Source organism: Elephas maximus, chromosome 14, assembly GCF_024166365.1.
Source record: "Elephas maximus indicus isolate mEleMax1 chromosome 14, mEleMax1 primary haplotype, whole genome shotgun sequence".
Taxonomy (NCBI): domain Eukaryota; kingdom Metazoa; phylum Chordata; class Mammalia; order Proboscidea; family Elephantidae; genus Elephas; species Elephas maximus.
The window spans coordinates 30,127,180-30,149,444 of NC_064832.1; the positions used below are offsets into that span (position 1 = coordinate 30,127,180).

The 22,265-nt window shown below is 40.2% G+C and overlaps 1 protein-coding gene across 4 annotated transcripts in view; it reads right to left on the minus strand.

Annotated features, from left to right (window-relative positions):
• Window positions 1-5,260: 5,260 nt before the first annotated feature.
• CYSLTR2 (cysteinyl leukotriene receptor 2) overlaps window positions 5,261-22,265 on the minus strand; it is a 215,424-nt gene continuing 198,419 nt past the window's right edge. For all 4 annotated transcript variants that reach the window (XM_049852984.1, XM_049852982.1, XM_049852983.1 and 1 more), the window contains 2 exons: window positions 9,414-10,463; window positions 5,261-7,401 (listed from right to left, as the gene is read on the minus strand). In XM_049852984.1, coding sequence (XP_049708941.1) covers window positions 9,425-10,447 — 1,023 coding nt within the window. In that variant the 5' untranslated portion in view covers window positions 10,448-10,463 and the 3' untranslated portion in view covers window positions 5,261-7,401; window positions 9,414-9,424. The remainder of the gene's footprint in view (window positions 7,402-9,413; window positions 10,464-22,265) is intronic.

Here is a 22,265-nt window from a genome sequence, read left to right on the forward strand (position 1 = left end):
TGGACCTGCAATACCTCCAATATTTCCTTGAATATGAGAATGCTACTTTAAAACGTGGTTCTGGAAGGAGAGACAGTGGCTCGACTGATAGCATTAGAGTAGAATGAGCCCAGGGAAGAGCGAGACAGACAGAAAGACAAACCAATAAACAAAATGAAAGCAAACACCGACACACACTTTCCACTCAAAACAAGCCTGAAGTCAATTCTACAACTTAGGAAGATCAACAACTGGATCATGAATGAAGTCTAAATGAAATTATTCTATGAAACAAAATTTGAGGACGCAAAAACTCTTTTAAAAAGTATATTTAAGAGGCTAAAAAAGGTAAATGAAGTTTCCATTGTAAAAAAGCAAGAAATTATGTAACGTAAATCAGAAAAATGACACAAGAACAATTGGATCTGAGAAAGAACTAATTGGAAATCTTGGAAATAAAAAGATAATAGTCATAGAAATAAAAAGTTTCTGAACAGGAAAAACTGAAGATTGGACATAGTTCAGCAGAGAATTAGAGACACGGAAAATTGCATTAAGAATTTACCTACAATGCAGCACAAAAAAAACAGGAATTAAAAAATATGAGAGGAGAAATGCAAAATTGGAGGACTCACACTACCTGATTTTAAGACTTGCTGTAACACTACAGAAAAGTCGCTGTGGTATTAGTACAGAAACAGACCTACACATATTTGGTCAATCGATTTTAGACAAAGTGGCCAAAGCAATTCAATGGAGAAAGGATAGTCTTTTCAACAAAGGATGCTGGAACAGTTGGATATCCACACACACAAAACAAACAAGCAGTAAAAACACCTCAACCTGTACATTGCGTCCCATGCATTCAAGATAAATCATAGACATAAATATAAAACTATGTAATTTCTAGGAGATAACCCAGGAGAAAAACCCTGTAATCGTGGGTTAAGCAAAGGTTTCTTAGGATGCAAAAAACACGAATCATAAAAGAGAATACTGATAAATTGGATTTCATTAAAATCAAAATGTCCTATTCTTGTAAAGACTGTTAAGGAAATGAAGACAAGCCACACATATGAAGAAGTATTTTCAACATATAGTTGATTAAGAACTAGTATGTAGAAAACAGGTACTCTTGGGTTGGAACTATGGGTTGTACATAAATTCGAATGAAGTATAACCCGTAGTTAAGAACCAATCCCCATAAAGCCTATTATATTAAAAATTCTAGGTACGTACGGTGGTTCATCATAACAGATGGGCACTACTTTGCAACACACATCAAAACGTTATTATTATTATTACTGTATCGTTATGTTAAAGATGTTTTCGTGTACTTGGAAGTGTTTCTTTAATGTTTTTCATGCATAGAAAGGCACACTATTTACTATATACTAATACAAATATTTGACTAACTGATGTTAGATACGAACTGTACAGAACTGTTCTGACTTTCAAACAAATTTGACTCAAAGACTTAGAAATGGAACTCGTTTATAGTTGAGGGACTACCTTGTAGATAAAGAAATGTTGCAACTCAATAATAAGAACACAAATAACCAGATTTTAAATGGGGCAGATGATTTAAACAAACACTTCTCCAAAGAAATAACTGATGAAAAGGTGCTCAACATCATTAGTCATTAAGGAGATGTAAACTATAACCCCAATGAGATACCACTGCACACCTGTTAGAATGGCTAGAAGTAATTACTTTGAGATTCACCCATGTTGTTGCATGTATCAATAGTTCATTTCTTTTGACTGTTGAGTAGTATTCCATCATACAAATGTACCACATTATGCTTATCCGTTTGCCTATTGAACATTTGGGTTTTTTTTTTTTTTGCAGTTTCAGGCTATTACAAATAAATTTGCAATGAGCATTTGTGTATAGGCCTTTGTACAGACACATGCTTTCTTTTTCTTTGGGTGAATACCTAGGAGAGAGATGGCTGGATCATATGGCAGGTCTGAATGGTATTCTAGGTCTTGAAGACAGGTATCTAGTAACAGTGGTAGATGTACCGAATGGAAATGCTGGCTTCCTTCAGAAAGCAACGCTGAGGACTCATTCCCTGCTCTGCTCCAGATAACAAAAGGGAAAGTACCTAATTACCATTCTAACCTCACTTTGAGTACCCTTCCCCTTCCTCCCCACCTATGTGACTTTCTTTTCCAAATTATGTGTACTTCTTTTCTGATCCAAAGAACAACATGGTGTGGAGAAACAGCACTCCCATGCACTGTCGATATTACATATCTGTTGGGGATCTGACAGTTACCCATCAAACGTGTAAATACATATTGATGCAGAAACTCTACTCAAAGAAATTAATCCTTCAGACATATTCGTATGTGAACAAAAATATATGCACAAAATGTTCATTGCAACAACTGCAAATAATTGAAACCACCTAAATATCTAGTGAGAGAGGAGTTATCTACGTTACGCATGTTTACATGCAGCTGTTAGAAGGACGGAGAAAAGTCTATCATTTATCTATTTACCTCTCTTTCATATATCTGTGGTTGTTAGCTGCTGTCCAGTAGGCCCCCTACTCGTGGTGACCCCATGCACAACAGAACAAAACCCTGCCTGGTCCTGCGCCATCTCCGCAATCTGCTGCACGCATGGACTGTTGTGATCCATGGGGTTTTTGCTAGCTGATTTTCAGAAGTAGATCTCCAGACCTTTCTTCCTAGTTCATCTTAGTCTGGAAGCTATGCTGAAACCTGTTCTGCATCATAGCAACATGCAAGCCTCCACTGACAGGTACGTGGTGTCTGCACATGAGGTATATTGGCCAGGATTTGAACCCAAGTCTCCCACATGGAGGGTTAAGTGCTCGGCTGCTAATTGAAAGGTTGATGGTTCAAACCCACCCAGTGGCATAGCAGAAGAAAGGTCCAGTGGTCTGCTTCTGTAAAGATAATAGCCAAGAAAACTATGGGGCAGTTCTACTTTGTCACATAGGGTCAAGATATGTGTGTGTATATATATATGTATATATACACACACGTATGTATATGAAAAGCAAGGTGCAGAACAGTATATAGAATATTGTAGAAAGTGTCTCTTATTCTACAGACTCAGATGAGCAAGTTATATTTATTTTTAAGGCAATTAATTTATATCAGACTTGAAGTACTCATCCCATCAGGCTGATGGGAAATTCAGCCTTGGTCACTACAGGGTTTCCCCGATTGGGACTTATACAACGGTTTCCCTAACTTGAGAGTTATACAAAAGTCCTGAGGGTCCTAAGACAGGGAACAGAGGGGCCCCCAAATCTGCAAACAAAGTAACAAGAAATAGGCCAGGGCACAGAAACAAAGCCATTCCCCAGAACCATGGGGCAGGGTATCAGAAAATAGTTGGCAAATTTCTTTAAAGTTGTCTTTCAGAAGCAGCTGGATAAAACCCGCCCCAGGGACGTGTGCAGAACATCCACCCGTGACCACTGTGTGACCTTCCACCAGCGGCAGTGAAGGGCTGCAGGAGCAGCCGGGGAATCGAACTTGGGGAGTGAGAGACTGCGTAGGCACGACACCCCATAATAAGTCCTGCTACAAATCCCAGAGGCCTCCGGAACAGGAGCCATCTTAGAAAGTTGCTGCACACGCACTGTAGTTAACATATTCCCACCTGTGCCTATGAATAAGCATGAATCTTTTCCCACCCAAGAACTTTTAAAAACCCAGACGAGTCCTTCATTCTGTGAGACAGGGGTACGTGTTGCTTAGGCCCTCCTTGTCTCCACTTGAAAGCCTCTTCAATAAAGCTTTGCCTGTGTGGAAAACTCTTTGTGCCTTACCTGTTCGTTCTTGACCAGTGAGAGGCAAGAACCTTATTCAATTCCGGCAACAGTCCTACATGGACCAGCTATCAGGAGGACCGTCTGGTCTCAGCCCCGGTCCACACTGGTCCACTGACCCAGCCAGCATGTCCCCTTCATGTCCAGCAGGCTCTGCTATGTCCATGCCCCACTGGGAACGCAGGAGGCTTTGCAGGACTTGGAATTCTGCCTCCTCAGCACACCATGCAGCTAACTCTTCTGAGGCCTTTCCAACTCTTCTGAGGCCTTTCCAACTCTTCTGAGGCCTTTCCAATTACCCTGAGCTTTCAGGCTATGCTTCTTTGATGTTTGGGTGGATTCCTATGCCAGCACTATTGTTAGAGCTCTAAAACACATACCAACATTTTAACAAGTCCTCTCTCATTACATTTCTTCCTGTGGGTTGTATTAGCCACTGCCTTGAGCCATGGTGATTTAGTGGTAGAATTCTTGTCCTCCATGCAGGAGACCTGGGTTTGATCCCCAGGCACTTCATCTCTTGTGCAGCCACTACCCATCGGTCAGTGGAAGCAGGTGTGTTGCTGTGATGCTCAACAGGTATCACTGGAGCTTCCAGACTAAGACCATCTAGGCCTGGCGATCCACTTACGAAAATCAATCAATGAAAATTCTGTGGATAGATCACAACGTTCCTATCCCCAGCCAGTCATGGGGATAGTACAGGACATGGCAGCAATTTGTTCCATTGTGCACAGAGTAGCCGTGTGTCGGGCAGCTAACAACAATAGCAATGACAACAAGTAGCTGCCTTCTATTTACCTAGGCATGAAATGTCCTTGCAATAAGGATCTCCCACCACCATTATCAATCAGATTACCCCCTTCTTACTCTCTAATTCTCCCACCACAGAAGGGTCTCTATTTTCAAGCACTTTTCTAAGAAGGAATAAAAAATTCTCCTTAGAAAGCCATCCCCTTTGCCAATCTCCCCTCCTACCCCATTTTTGGCGGGTTTAACATCCTCTCTATTTGAGAATAAATTACAAATCAATGTAATTAAATATGAAAACAGAATTCATCACTTAAAATCATCACAAAAATAAACTGGCATTTGTTTCATTTGCTTCTGAGACACACATTTAAAATCACAGTTCCAGTATCATAATTCTACCAACGTTTACACAACAAAATTCTTTCTCCCAGTTGAACAATTTACATACTTGCTCGAGGGAAGATCTAATCTCTCAAACAAAAGGAACTGTATCTGGAAACCTGGAACACACTTGGCTTTCACTTTGGTAAATAAACAGTTCTATTTAGTTTCCTTCCCCAAGGGCAACATATTTCACCAAGTGAGAGTCTCCACCCTGGCTGGAGAAAGGAAACACCTTGGAAAAGGAAAAAGTAAGTCATTCTCTCTGTCTCTCTGTCTCTCTGTCTCTGTCTCTCTCTCTCACACACACACACACACACACACACACACACACACCCCACAGATTTAAGACACTGTCTTAGTTTCCTAGGGCTTCTATAACAAAATACCACAAAGTGGATGGCTCTAAAGAAGAGAAATTTATTGTCTCACACTTCTGAAGACTAGAAGTCTGAATCAGGGTATTGATTTTTTCAATTCCTTCTGAAGGTCTTGAAAGACAAACTGATCCACACTCCTCTCCTAGCTACTAGTGACTGCCAGCAATCCTTGGCGTTCCTCTGCTGTTTGTAGTATTTTCCCATGGCACCGGTCTGTGACTCTGCTTCCCGTGTCTGTTCTCCTCTTTTATAAGACACTGCTCAGAAGGGATTAAGGTTAAGGCCCTCCCTACTCTGGCAAAGGAGCCCTGGTGGCACAGTGGTTAAGCGCTCAGCTGCTAACCAAAAGGTAGGCATCTGGAACCCACCAGCTGTTCCAGGAGAAAGATGCGGCAGCCTGCTTCCGTGAAGATCACAGCCATGGAAACCCTATGGGGTAGTTCTACCCTGTCCTATAGGATCTCTATGAGTTGGAGTCAACGGCAATGGGTTTGATTTGGTTTTCTACTCTGGTATGATCTTGTTAATGGAACCGATCATATCTTAAGAAGAAAAAAAGCAAACAAAGTCCTATTTCCCCAAATAAGGCCACATTTACAGGAACAAAGGTTAGGACTTCGGTATCTTTTTGGGGGATACCACACAATCCATAACAGACACTAATAACACACATCTTTGGCAGAATCCTTTTCACAGCTCCTCCGAACACACCTAAAGGACCTGGGCTTAACTGTGCTATCCTACCAGATTTCATTTTCAAATCCCTATGACTTAGCAATATAACCTCATAATTTAGCTTCCCCCTTCCTCCTTAAAGCCCATCTGACCGCACGCACCCTGACCTGCTGGACATGCTGTTCAGGTACCCAGCTAGATCCCCAGCTGCCTAGCAGGTCTTGCCCCCACCTCACGTGGTGCGGATATTATATGGCCTCTGCAGGCCCCATTTCACCCCTGTACCAGTTAGTAGGCCTGAGTATTCAGTGGGGTTAACCCCATCCCCCACTCCAGGCGTGGACTCTGTTTTCATTCAGAGTAATCCCTTTGTCCTTGGCTTAGTTTAAGAATGGTGTGTGAGCTGAGTATGTCTAATGAAAATGAAACCCAGGACTTTTGTTAGAGGGTATGGGTAGGAGACACCCTCTTTCTTCTCCTGGATATAAGGAAGGAAGCATGTGGACCCAGGCTCTTGCACTCAGCTTGTTACCAGGCAGGAATGGAGTCATGGGGCTTTCCTTTCTCCTGTAGGCATTCAGGTTTCATTTCTGGTGGCCTTTCTTCGTCGTCTTCTTTTTTTTTTTTTAATAACTCAGAATTAATTTGAATTTTCAAATTGAATTTTAACGTAACTTTTATTTTATGTCGGCAATACATATTCACAAGTTAGACAGTTAAATGGTACTTAAAAGGGAAAGATAAATTTCGTTCTATTCCCCCACTCCCAACTTTCCTCCAGAGACAATCCCTGACAATTCCTTTAGCTGTTTCTTCTGGTATTTAGTTTTTATTGCTAAATAACATACTTACACAGCTTTATATCATTTTTCCACTTTAGTTATTATGTATTTTCTGTGATGGAAGACAGGACTCTAGGTTTCTTACACCTCTGTCTCTCTCTCACACACATAAACTTCCTCTCCCCTCATTCCTTGAAAGAAGTTATATCACAGCATTTTACTGTTTATGTTATTCTCTATGTAAATATTATTTACAACTGAGCCATGTAGTGTATTATGGTTACCTTTAATATCTTGTATAACAGTTTTTTTCCCTAGTATTTAACAATATCACTGTCTTTTCATTTGCTTAGTTGTCTATGTATTTATCACTAATTCATCCCAAGCTCTCCAAGAGAGATAGAAATCCCTTTCAATGTGTGCAAAGCAATTAGTTTCTTGTTTTTCTAGGTGATATGTCTCCTGGAGTCCTCTGAGATTCCCACTCCTATATGGAAAAGTTGCTCTCTGGGCCTGCTGCACACCAACATCCTGGGAATTCTCTTCACTTTTCTCCCGTGTTGGATTCTTCCTTTCCTGGATGTCATGTTTTCTTCTGTCTTGGTTTAATCTCTCATTTTGGAGGAGCACATCCTGATAAAAAGTACAAAAAAAAAAAAAAAAGTACAAGGGAGATAAAAATGTAGTATCTCTATCCTCACATTTATTTATGGGTGTCTTTCATATTAGAACTTTTTCCCCAAACGTGTGGTAATCATTGACTATTGCTGATAATTACAAATGAGGCTCTAAAATGTTGGTTAGATGCTCTGTGAGTGGAAGGGGCGAGTTGCATTGTGGCCTTCATTGTAAGGTGGGTACTAGGGCAGGCATGCAACTATTGTGTTGGGGGATCCCCAAATGTCTATATCTGTCAGTCTTTTTTCTTGAATTAGGCAGTTTTCCCATAGGAGGATCCCGCAGACTCCTGAGTGAGAGAAGGGCACTGGGGTTCTTGTTTAATATGAACACTTTCACTTAATCCTTCCCTAGCATCGTAACAGTCCCTGAGTGGTACAAACAATTTGCTTGACTGGGAACCAAAAGGTTGGAGCTTCAAGTCCACACAGAGGTATCTTGGAAGAAAGGCCTGGAGATCTACTTCTGACAATCATCCAATGCAAACCCCACTGGGGAACAGTTCTGCTCTGACACATGGGATTGCTGTGAGTTGGAGTCAAGTCAACGGAAACTGGCTTTTAGTTTTTTTAACTTCATAATAGCACCTCCCTCCCACTGTTTGCTGTGGCTGGGGTCAACAACTCCAGACAGGAAATCTCTATTTCCTAATGAAAGTTGAGGAGGGGCAGGTGCCTGATGGAGGAGGGGAGCTCTTATTTAGACTTTCATTCGATCTTCCTTTCAGAGTTGGACAGGAGGGAGAACACCCAGCCAACACTCCCGTACAGTGGTTTTTAAAACTCTCACTAGCTGCGTGAACTTGAACCAATTTCTTAATTTCTCTGGGCTTCAGTTACCTATTCTGCAAAATGGAAATGCAGAGCTTTGGTGTGAGGGTTAAGGGGGGTTAATGAATATAATGTACCTAGCACAGTCTGCCCAGCATGGGGAAAACACTCAGTGGTTGGCAGTACAGTACTACAGCTACAACAGTAGTTGGTAGTGCCCTGAGCCTTGTTTCAGTGGACAGAAGGACTCCCTCCCACTATCCAGTGCTTTCTACACTCTCTCAAACGGGAAAGCAGCACCATGTCATGGTCTACGAAATGTTAATAGAATGTCTCGGGTACAACCACCTCTGTAACTTGACTTCTACCCCACCATCTTCCTGAGTACGCAGCCCAAACCCTTAGAGCCATTGTCTTTATTTTGGCCCCCATTCCAGTGAGCTAATGGCAGGAGTAAGAACTGCAGTGAAGTCAACCCTACATAACCCCTGTTCCCTAGAGTAATGCCCCAGCTTCACTTCCTCCTCTTTCTGTCCTTCCTTATCCTCTGCCAAGAGAGAAGCAAAGAAAACATTTGTTGCCTTCGGTGTGCTAGAGCCCTTCCCCCAGTATAAATTGAAGCCCATTGTTCCCCCTACTTCTCATCAGCTCTCTCTTGCCTCAATCCTTCTCCCCTTTTCTTTCACTGTATTTATTTAGGGCCATTACTCTGCTCTGTAACCAGACAGCCTTCCTCTTCACAGTCAAAGTCTTTCCCCCGAATTCTTAGGATGTACTTCTTATCGTCTCTGGGTCCTCCAGTAGCTTTGTTAATTGGCTATATCTCAGGGTATTGAAGCAGGAAGGGGAGTTGGAGAATCTGGGAAAATTGGAGCAGTCTTAAAGTTGAAATTTTAGAATCTTTGGTGGGTTAGGCACCTGGTACAGCTGGTGAAAACCAGCATCCACTGGACTCAGAATTTTTTCCCAATCTGATTATTTCAGAATGTGAGGCTCTAATAGGGATTTTTCCTCCTACATTCCTCATTTAGACTCAACCACTGAAAATACAACTAGTGAAATTTTTGAAGTAGGTCTTATTAACATAAAGTCATGAGCAGTTAGATATTTAAAACTGACAAAATGGTGTGAGTACAAGGTCACTTGGAGGCTATGTGTGAATGAAGTTGGATGCAAGTACCCAAGAGAAGGCCTTACCTAATGACTCCTTACAATCTTGTTTCCTTTTTCGACCACATACAAACAGGAAATCTGCCTTTGATCTTTGTCATATGTGGATGACCTTTTCCAAGGATAACCCTTAATCTGTCCTTAAAATTCTCTCCAGCAAAGTAATAGAGCAAAGGGTTGAGGCAGGTATTGGCTGCCGCCAAGGTCAGTGTGATGACCACGGCTTTATGCAGTGAGGCTCTGCACATATCCCACTTTTCCAGGTGGAGGGTTCTCAGTATGTGATAGGGCAGGAAACACAAGAGGAAGATGATCAAGGCAATGATGATGGTGGTCAATGCCTTTCTGTGAGAACCCCGCAGTCCTGATTCTGGGATTTCCACCTTTAGAAGAGTTCGGATGATCAGTAGGTAGCAGATGCTGAGAGTGCAGAACGGCAGAAAGAAGCCCACCACCAAGGCAATGTAGTTCAAGGCCTTCAGTATAACAATTTTATTGTGATTCAGCTCCAAGCATAAAGTGACATTGTTTTCCTGCTCAACCCCACTCTTCAGAAGCACTGTTGAGGAAGCCATGATAAGAATCCATATGATGCCACACAGGATCCAAGCACTCCTGATACTGGTGGCATGAAGGAGCCGGAAAGGGTGAACGGTTGCCAAGAAACGCACAACACTCAGCACAGTCAGGAAATAGATGCTGCTGTACATGTTGACATACATGGAGTAAGACATGAGCCTGCAGGCCAAGTCTCCAAATATCCAGTTGGAGCCTCTGAAGTAATAGTCAACCCTGAAAGGCAGTGTGGTCGTGAACAGGAGATCAGAAATGGCCAGGTTTAACATGTAAACATTCACAGACGTGGACTTCTTATATGGCTGCAGGAAAACAAATATGGAAAAGCCATTTCCCAAGGCTCCCCAGACAAAGATTATCAGGTACATGATGGGGTAAAATTCTCTCTTAAAGTTTTCAATTGTGCAGTTACTGTTGTTGTTGCTATCGCTGAAGTTAACATTTTGTTCCATTTCTGCTTTGGAGGTGGATAGAGGCAAGGACATAGGTTTTCTCTCCACGCTGGGTTAAAAAGAAACAGACACAAAGTTATTTTGTGCATTGCCCTACTCCTTCCTGCTCGCATTTTGCCAGGTTTCAATAAGATAGGAAGAAGCACTAGTTTTTCTTTGAAACTTTAGTTGAAAAATAATGGTTAAGTCTTTACTATATGCCCTGGTGGTGTAGTGGTTAAGAGCTATGGCTGCTGACCAAAAGACTGACAGCTCAAATCCACCAGCATCCCCTTGGAAACCCTATGGGGCAGTTCTACTCCGCCTTATAGGGTTGCTGTGAGTCGAAATCAGCTAGATGACAACAGGTTTGGTTTTTTGGTTATATGCTGCAATATATTACATGATAAATTTCCTAATTTAAAGAATGTACAATAAATATTAAATTCTTTGGCAGAAGTTGAAGACTCAAACTTAGGGAACATTTGACTTAGTACCCATGTTGACATGAGTACCTCCCTGTGACGCTGCAACCTAAATCTAACCGATACTGGATTTCTCCTTAGAAACTATGGAGGGCAGAAGGAAGTGGCACAGCATTTTTTAAGTGCTGCAAGAAAAGGATGTTAACCTAGAGTCCTATATCCAGTAAATATATCTTTCAGATGTGAAGAGGAAATCAAGACATTCTCATATGAAGGACAACTAAAAGAATTTGTTGCCAGGCCCTAAAAGAACCACTAAATGAGGTTCTCTAAACATAAAGGAAACATCAAAAGAAGGAATCTCAGAACATTAAAAACAAAGAAATAGCATGGTAACGGTGATGGTTAAGGTTATGTGTCAACTTGTGTGGGCCACGATTCTCAGTGGCTTGGCAGTTATGATGTAGTTTGGTAGTTATGTAATGATGTAATCACATCCCTGATGAGATCTGTTATGAGCAGCCAAACAGTTGAAATGGAGTTTTCTTGAGGGTGTGGCCTAGCATCCAGTACATGATCTTTCTGGTAAAGATCACTGGCTTTTGCTCTGCTCTGGATCCTGCATTCGTCTCATCATTACCTGAACTCCAGTTCTTAGGACTTGAGCCAGAAGCCTGCCATCTTACCTGCCAATCTTGGATTCATCAGTTTCCACAGCCTGTGAACCAGCAGTCTGACAGTCTTGGATTTGTCAGCACCTGCAGCTATGTGAGTCAGGAGAAGCCTCCAGCCTGATGCTTGACCTATGGACTTAGGACTTTCCAGTCTCTACAACCTCAAGAGCCATTTCCTTGATATAAATCTGTTTCTCTCTGTCTGTCTGTCCTTCTCTTTGTCTCTCTATGTATATATATAAAACCAAACCAAACCTGTCACCGTTGAGTCAATTCCAACTGTATGTATATATATATGCTTCACTGGTTTTGCTTCTCTAGAGAACCCAGCCTAAGACAGTAAGCAAAAATATGAATAAATATAATATGCTTGTCTTTTTCTTTTCATGCTTCTAAATTATGTTTAAAGTAAAAATTATAATACTGTCTGGTATGGTTCTAAAGGATGCAGAGAAATCATTTAAGACAATTATATCATAAATGGGCGAGGGTAAAAAGACATAAAGAGAGGTGAAGTTTCTACACTTCACTTGAGCTGGTAAAAGGACGGTACCAGTAGACTATGATTGATATATATATATATATATATATATATATATATATATATATATATACACATGTATACGCACACACATAATGTAATACCTACAGCAACCACTAAAAAGCTATACAAAGAGATACACTCAAAAATGCTATAGATAGGGGAAGCAGACAGAACATGGGGCCCTAGATAGACACGTCATGCTGTCCCTCTGCAGCAAAGACCCAAAAAACTAAGTAAAACAGACACGAATGTCAATCCTGGAACCCTAAACATCAAATGAAGGGATAAAGAAATAGATCAAACACCAAATGAAAGAAGACACCGAAGGAAAACAGAGAACAAGGAGAGATATGGAGTGGAGGTCCCCGCCAACTAATGCGGCACAGCATCGCTCTCTTGGAGCACAGTCATCAACAACCCCGGGGGGTGGGTATGGGAAGGCAACTTCATAGAAATCCAAACAGAAGACAGAGCACCAGTAACCAGGGAAACATGCTTTCCTACTGCTCACCCTTTTGCCCCATACACCACCTCCACCCCTCCCAATGGGCCACACTGAGCCACCTTAGCTAGTGAGCTACTGGCCCACCTTTAGCCCAGGTCTGCCCTGCCCCCACCTGCCAGCTCATGCCATGCCATTTTGTTTTCTTTTTCCCTATCCTCTGTTTCTTTCTCCCTCCCACCTGGCCAGTACTCCACCTCTACCCCTTCCTGCTGGGGCACGCCATATCACCTTGACTGCAGAGACACTGGCCCACTGCCAGCCTGGGTCTTCCCTGCCCCCATATGCTGGTTCCTGCGGTGCCATTTTTTTTCTTTGTTTCCTTTCTTCCTTTTCTTTATCCCTTCCACCTAGCCTTGTATGCTACCTCTACCCCTTCCTGCCAAGCCTCGCTGTACCACTGTGGGTAGAGAGCTACTGGCATGCCACCATGGCAGGTCCCACCTGCCCCCACCTGCCAGCCCCCACCATGCAATTTTTAATTTATTTTTTCTTTCCCTCCTACCTAGTCCCACAAAACACCTCCCCCCTCCTTCCTGCTGGGCAATGCTGCACCATTGTGAAAAAGAGCCACCAGCTGTTCACTTTCTACTTCCCACCTAGCCGCATACATCATCTCACCCCCTTCCTGCCAGCTCCCAGGTCCACCCTGCCCCCATCCACCAGCTATGCCCCTGTTTTTTTCTATCTCTTATCTTTGTTCTGCCACATAGCCCTGTACCACACCACCACTTCCTGCTGGCCCTTGCTGTGCCACCATGGCTAGAGCGTCCCTAGCTCAGGCCTGCCACTGCACAGAGCTCACATTGCCCCTCCCCACCTAGCACTCGACCAGCTGCTGAAAGGAGGGAAGTGAGCCTATACCACTCCCCGTCTGACACCCCGCCTATCTGCTCCCACACCACTGCACCAACATCAGAAGGTAGATAGCCCACACCCAGTCTGCCCTCATCCACCTTGCCAAACCAGTGTACAGCGAAGTCGGGTCACCTTGTTACTGCTGCCCTGCCCACCTGGAAAAGGTAAGTACTATCATGCCCACAGATAAGCAAGCAGCAACGCACGCCAAGCTCCCCAACCAGACATATCAAAACAAAACAAAGAAGCAGGATGAAACAAATGAATATACAATCAATAAATAAAGAAAATAATACCTTAATGTCTCAGAGACATTAGGAAATGTCAAAACATATAAAACAGTAGGACAACATGGCTCCAGCAAGTGGCCAAATTAAAGAATCAGATGACCTTAGGGCAGAAGAAAAGGCAGTGGAACTACCTGATATGGGATTCAAAAGGCTAATGTTTTGCTCCTTAGTAGCAAAGATGGCGAGACTACGTGTCACATAATTGGGACATGTTATCGGGAGGGCTTGGTCCCTTGAGAAGGACATCATGCTTGGTAAAGTAGAGGGTCAGCAAAAAAGAGGATGGATTGACACAGTGGCTGCAATGATGGGCTCAGCATAACAACAATTGTGAAGATGGCACAGGACTGGGCAGTGTTTCATTCTGTTGTACACAGGGTCACTATGAGTCAGAACTGACTCGACGGCACTTAACAACAACAACAACAACAGTATTTAAGGCTCTCCAAGCGATTAGGGAAGAGATCAAGGAAAACACAGACAAAAGCAAGGAAAAAATAGACAAAAACATGGAAAATACAGACAAAATCAACAAAAATATAGCCCAAATCAAGGAAACACAGACAAGGCAACAGAAGAATTCATGAAAATACTACGTGAACAAAATGTCAAAATAAATAATTAGAAATCATACAAAAACAGCAACTAGAAATTCAAAAGAACAACAACAGAATTTCAGAGACAGACAATTCAACAGGAGGATTTAAGAGAAAGTTTGAAACAATGGAAGACAGAATCAGTAAGATTGAAGATGAATCCATGGATGCCGCTTTGTTTGAGGAAAAATCAGAGAAAAGACTGAAGAAAAATCAAGAAAACCTGAGAATTACATGGGACACGATAAAGAGCAAAAATTTCCATGCAATCAGAATTCTAGAACAGGGGAGACAATGGAAAACACAGAGAAGGTGGTTGAAGATTTCCTGGCAGAAAGCTTCCCAAATATCATGAAAGACAAAACAGCTGACCATCCAAGGAGCTCAACAAACATCATATAGGATAGAACCCAAAAGAAAGTCACCAAGACATATCATAATCACATTTGCCAAAACCAAAGGCAAATAAAGAACCCTGAGAGCAGCTTGAGAAAAACAAAAAGTCAGTTACAAATGGGAAATGAGACTAAGATCTGATTACTCGACAGAAACTGTGCAGACAAGAAGGCAATGAGATGACATATATAAAACCTTGAAAGAAAAAAACTGTGAACCAAGAATAATATATCCTACAAAACTCTCACTCAAATATGATGGCAAAGTTGGGATATTTACAGATAAACAGAAATTAAGGAAATTCATAAAAACCAAACAAAACTTACAAGAAATATTAAAGGGAGTCCTTCAGTTAGAGAACCAACAACATCAGACAACAAATGGAGTCTAGGACACAGGACAGCATCAGCCAGATACCAACCTAAGTAAAGAACTCTCAACAATAAAACAAAACTAAAAGACTTAAAATAGGAAAACAGAGACATCAATCTGTACATAAAAACAATGTCAAAACCATAAAAGGGGAAAACACAGTGTAGGCATAGAAATTTCAAAAGGAGAAGAATTCAAGGCAATATCAAGTAATAAAAGATTGGCTCAATTAAAAAAAAAAGTAATAAAAGACTGGTTCAAACTTAGAAGATAAGGGAAAATTTCAAGATAACCACAAAGAAAGTTAACAAGCATATTCATCACAATAAAAAAAGAAGAAAAATATAATATAATAACAAAAGGAAAGAAAATCCACAAACAAAAGGAACTCCACACAGGAAAGTAAGAGGAACAAAGAAAATGTCAGCAGTGCGCACACACACAGACACACACACACACAAATGCACAATATGACAGCAATAAACTCATAGCTACCAATAATCATATTGAATATAAGTGGCTTGAACAACCTGTAAAGAGACAGAGAAGGGCATAATGGATCAAAAAGCACAACCAACCAATATGCTGTTTGCAAAAGACACGCCTTAGACACGAAGTCATAAATATATTAAAAATCAAAGGATAGGAAAAAATATATCAAGTAAACAGTAACCACAAAAGAGCAGAAGTGGCAATATTAATCTCAGATAAAATTGACTTTAAGACAAAATATGCCATAAAAGACAAGGAAAGACATTATATAATGATTAAAGGGAAAATCTACCAAGAAGATATAACCTCAAAAATATCTATGCACCCAACGACAGGGCCCCAAAGTACATAAAACAAACTCCAACAGCACTGAAAACAGAAATAGACAGCACCGTAGCAACAGTAGGAGGCTTCAACACACCACTCTTGGTAAAGGACAGAACATTTAGAATGAAACTCAACAAAAATACAGAAGATTTAAAGGCCACAATCAACCAGTTTGACCTCACAGACATATATAGAACACTCCATCCAACAGCAGCCAACACTCTGTTCCAATGCACATGGAACATTCTCCAGAGCAGACCACAAAGCAACCCTCAATAAAATCCAAAACATCAAAATAATACAAAGCATTTTCTCTGATCACAATGCCATAAAAATAGAAATCAATAACAGGAAGAGCAAGGGAAAAAATCAAATACATGGAAACTGAATAACACCTTGCTTAAAAACAACTGGGTAATCGAAGAAATCGAAGAGGAAATTAAAAAAATTCCTAGAATCAAATGACATGAAAACACATCATATGGAAACCTTTGGGACACAGCCAAAGGCAGTGCTCAGAGGTCAGGTTATACCAATAGGCACACAGAGCAAAAAGAAGGAAAAAAATCAAAACATTAGCCCTACAACTTGAACAAAAAGAAAGAGAAGCAGAAAGAAAGAAAAAAAAAAAAACAGCCACCAGAAGAAAGGAAATAATAAAGATTAGACCAGAAATAAATGAAATAGAGAATAGAAAAACAATAGAAAGAATCAACAAAACTAAAACTGGTTCTTTGAAAGGATCAATAAAATAGAAAAGTCACTGGCCAATCTGACAAAAGAAAAACAGGAGAGGAAGCAAATAAGTCAGATAAGAAATGAAATAAGGGGCATTGAAACAGACCCAACTGAAATAAAAAGGATCGTAAGAGAGTATTATGAAAAACTGTACTCCAACAAATGTGAAATGGACAAATATCTAGAAACACACTAACTACATAAGCTAACACAAACCGAGGTAGAGAATCTGAACAGACCCACAATAAGAGATGAGATTAAAAAGGTAATAAAAACCCTCCCAACAACAACAAAAAAATTCTTGCCCAGATGGCTTCACTGGAGAATTCTACTATTCAAACTATTTCAGAACATAGAAAAGGGAGAGATACTTCTGAATTCATTCTATGACGCCAGCAGAACCCTGGTATCAAAGTCAGGCAAAGACACCACACACCCACACCCACACAAATTACAGACCAATGTCTCTCATGAATATAGATGAAAAAATTCTAGCCAATAGAATTCAGCACCTCATTAAAAAAAAAAGAAAAAAATACACAACAACCTAATGGGATTCATACCAGGTATGCAAAGATGGTTCAACATTAGAAAATCAATCAACATAATCCACCACATAAATAAAGCAAAAGAAGAGAACCACATGGTCATGTCAACTGATGCAGAAAAGGCATTTAAGTCCAATACCTATTACTGATAAAAAACCCTCAAATAAAATGCAAATAGAAGGGAAATTCCTCAACATAATAAAGGGCATCTATACAAAACAGCCAAAATCATTCGGAATCGATTCAACAGCACTGGGTTTTTTATACAAAACAAACAGCCAAAATCATTCTCAAGGGGCAGAGGCTGAAAACATTCTCCCTAGTAATGGGAACAAGACAAGTGTGCCCTTTATGATCACTCCTATTTAACATTTTGCTGGAAGCCCTAGCTAGAACAGTAAGGCAAGAAAAAGAAATAAAGGGCATCCAAATTGGTAAGGAAGAAGTAAAACTATCCCTATTCACAAATGATATGATTGTATACATAGAGGACTCTAAAGACTCCACAAGAAAACTACTGGAACTAATAGAAAGAGCAGCAAGACACAAGATTAACATACAAAAATCAGTAGGGTTCTTATATATCAATAAAGAGAACTATGAAAAGGAAATCAGGAAAGAAATACAATTTATCCCGTCTAGTTGTTGTCAAGTTGATTCTGACTCATAGCAACCCTGTAGGACAGAGTAGAACTGCCCTATAGAGTTTCCAAGGAGTGGCTGGTGGATTCAAACTGCTGACCTTTTGGTTAGCAGGTATATTTCTTAACCACCGCAACACCAGGGCTCCACCATTTATAATAGTCCCTTCAAAAATAAAATACGAATAAATCTAACCAGGGACATAAAGACCTATAAAAAGAAAACTACAAAACACAACTGCAAGAAACCAAAAGAGGCCTACACAAATGGTAAAAATGTACCATGTTCATAAATAGGTAGACTCAATATTGTGAAAATGTCAATTCTATCCAAAGCAATCTACAAATACAATGCGATCCTGATCCAAATACCAAAAGCATTCTTTAATGAGATGGAAAAATTAATCATTAACTTTATATAGAAAAGAAATAAGCCCCGGAGAAGTAAAGCACCATTGAAGAAGAACAACAACAAAGTAGGAGGCCTCGCGCTACCTGACCACAGAAGCTACTATACAGCTACAGTAGTCAAAACAGCCTGGTACTGGTACAGCAACAGACATGTTGACCAGTAGGACAGAATCAAGAAGCCAGATGTAAAATCATCTACCTATAGCCACCTGACCTTTAACAAAGGCCCAAAATCCATTGAATAGAGAAAAGACAGTCTTTTTAGCAAACAGTGCTGGCAAAACTGGATATCCCTCTGTAAAATAAGGAAACAGGATCCATACCTCACACCATACACAAAAACTAATTGAAGATGGTTCAAAAGACTTAAATATAAAACCAAAAACTATAAAGATCATGAAAGAAAAAAACCAGGTCAATGCTAGAGGCCCTAATATATGGCATAAACAGCATACAAAGCATAACAATACACAAACATTAGAATACAAGCTAGATAAATGGGATCTTCTAAAAATTAAACACTTAGGTGCAACAAAATACTTCACCAAAAAAGTGAAAAGATAATCTACAGACCTGGAAAAATTTTTGGCTATGACATATGTGATGAAGCCTAATCTCTACAATCTATAGGAAAATCCAACACCTCTACAATAAAAGGACAAATAATCCAGTTAAAAAAGGGGCAAATGATATGAACAGATACTTCACCAAAGAAGAGACTCAGGTGGCTAACAGACACATGAGAAAATGCTTGTGATTGTTAGGCATTAGAGAAATGCAAATTAAAACTACAATGAGATACCATCTCACCCCAAAATTACTAACACTAATTAAAAAACAAAAAAATAACAAAAGTTGGAGAGGTTGTGGGGAGATTGGAAGTCTTATGCACTGTTTCTGGGAATGTAAAATGGCAGAACAACTTAGGAAAATGGTTTGGTGCTGCCTTAAAAAGCTAGAAATAGAAATACCATATGATCCAGCAATCCCACTCCTAGAAATACACCCCAGAGAAATAAGAGCCATCACACGAATAAACCTTTGCACGCCCATATTCATTGCAGCGTTATTCACAATAGCAAAAAGATGGAAACAATCTAAATGTCCATCAACAGATAAATGGATAAACTATGGTACATATACACAATGGAAAGCTACGCAACAGTAAAGAACAATGATGAATCTGCAAAGCATCTCGCAACATGGATGTATCTGGAGGGTATTAATCTGAGTAAAATAAGTAAATCACAAAAGGACAAATGTCATATGAGACCACTATTATAAAAACCCAGGAAAAGCTTTACACACATAAGAAAACAATCTTTTATTGTTAGGAGGAAAGGGAAGGGTGTTACTTTTGGTGAAGGGAAAGACAAAACACAATATGGGGAAGTTAGCACAACTTGACCAAGGCAAAGTCCTAGAAGCTTCCTAGACACATACAAATACCTTGAGGGACTCAGTTACTGGGGCTAAGGGCTGGGGACCATGCTCTCAGGGGACATCTAGGTCAATTGGCATGACATAGTTCATAAAGACAACGTTCTGCAACCTACTTTGGTGAGTAGTGCCTGCGGTCTTAAAAGCTTGCAAGCGGCCATTTAAGATACATCTATTGGTCCCAGCACATTCAGGGCAGAGGAGAATGAAGAAAACAAAAGACATAAGGAAATTATTAGTCCAAAGAACTAATGGGCCATGTGAACCACAGCCTCCACAAGCCTGAACCCAGAAGAACTAAATGGTGCCCAGCTACCACCAACAGCTACTCTGACAGGGATCACAACAGAGGGTCCCAGGCAGAGCAGGAGAAAAATGCAGAACAAAATTCAAATTCACAAAAAACACCAGACTTATTGGTCAAAAAGTGACTGGAGGAAGCCCTGAGACTATGGCCCCTGGATACCCTGCTAACTCAGAACTGAAACCACTCCTGAAATCCACCTTTTAGCCAAAGATTAGACAGGCCCATAAAACAAACAATAACACACGTGAGAAATGTGCTTTTTAGTTCAATTAAATATATGAGACCAAATGGGCAACACCTGCCCAAAAGGAAAGACAAGAAGGCAGGAAAGGACAGGAAAACTGGATGAATGGACACTGAGAACCCGGCGTGGAAAGAAAAGGAGGATAGGGCTGACATGTTGCAGGGACTGCAAGTGATATTACAAAACAATTTGTATATAAGATTTTTGAATGAGAAACTAATTTGCACTGTAAATTTTCACCTAAAATGCAACAAAATTTTAAAAAATGCTAGAGACAAATCAAAATGGAATTCTAAAGAAATGATCAGGTAACTGACAGGAAGGCAAGAAAAGAGAGAATGCAAACAGAAAACAAAATATAAAATGGCAAATTTATCCCTAACATATCAATAATTATATTAAATATAAGTGATCTAAATACACCAATTAAAACACAGAGATTGTAGACTGGAATAAAAAATATGATACAACCATATGCTGTCCGGAGTCCCTGGGTGGTGCAAACAATTAACTTCTCAGCTGCTAATTAAAAGTTTGGAAGTTCAAGTTCACCCAGAGGTGTCTTGGAAGAAAGGCCTGGCAATCTACTTCTGAAAAATCAGGTATTGAAAACCCTTGGGAGTACATTTCTACTCTGACACACATGAATTTGCTGTGAGTCAGAGGTGACTCAATGGCAACTGGTTTTGCTTGGATCATGAACTTAAATCTAAAATATAAAACTATTACATTTTTTAAAAAACCAGAGGAGAAAATCTTCGGGATCTAGGATTAGGCAGACTTCTTAGACTTGACACCTGAAAAACGATGCAGAAAAAAGACTCTATTAAGGGATGAAAAGACAAGCTATAGGCTGGAAGAAAGCATTTGCAAACCACATTTCCAACAAAGGGCTACTATTTAGAATACATAACGAACTCTCAAAACTCAACAGTCAAAAAAAAAATTCTATTAGAAAACGGGCAAAAGTCATGGGCAGACATTTCAGATGATAGATGGATGGCAAATAAGCACATGAAAGTTGTTCAACATCATTAGCCATTGGGAAAATGCAAGTTAAAACCACCATATCTTTCTACACCTGCTAAACCAGTTGCTGAGAATCAACTCAGACTAATGGCAACCCCACAGATTCAGAGCAGAACTATACTCCCTAAGGTTTTCAATGGCTGATTTTTCAGACGTAGATTGCCAGGCCTTTCTTCTGAGGCACCTCTGAGTGGACTCAAACCTCCGACCTTTTGGTTAGCAGCAGAGCACATTAACTGTTTGTACCAATCAAGAATTCCATATAACTACTAGAATGGCTAAAATAAAAAATAGTGACAACATCAAATGCTGGTGAGGATGAAGAGAAACTGGATCATTCATATATGGCTGGTGAGACTGTAAAATGGCACCATCATTCTGGAAAAATGTTTGGCAGTTTCTTAAAAAACAAAATATACAACCCAGAAATTGAACTCCTGCGCATCTATTGCAGGGAAATGGAAATTTATGTTCACACAAAACCTGTACATAAATGTTTATAGTAGCTTTATTCCTAGTAGCTAAAATCTGGAAACAACTCAGATGTCCTTCAGTGGGTGAATGGTTAAACAAAGTGTGGTATGTACATACCATGGAATACTACTCAGCAGTAAAAAAAGAGCTAACTATTGATATGCACAATAGCTTGGATGAATCTCCAATGATTTATGCTAAGTGAAAAAAAATCTGATCTCAAAAGATTACAGAAAATATGACTTCACCCATTTATATAACATTCTTGAAATATATATATAAAATTATAGAGGTGAACACATTATTGGTTGCCAGGAATTAAGAAGATGGGGGGGTAGGAGAGAAGTAGGTGTGTCTATACAAGGGCAACTTGAGGGATCTCTGTGATGATGGAACTGTTCTGAATCTTGACTATATCAATTTTAATATCCTAACTGTGATAACTGTGATATCGTACTATAGCTTTGTAAGATGTTACCACTGAGGGGTTTCATTCTCTATTATTATAACTGCATGTGAATCTACAATTATCTCAAAATTAAAAACCCACAGCCATCGAGTCAA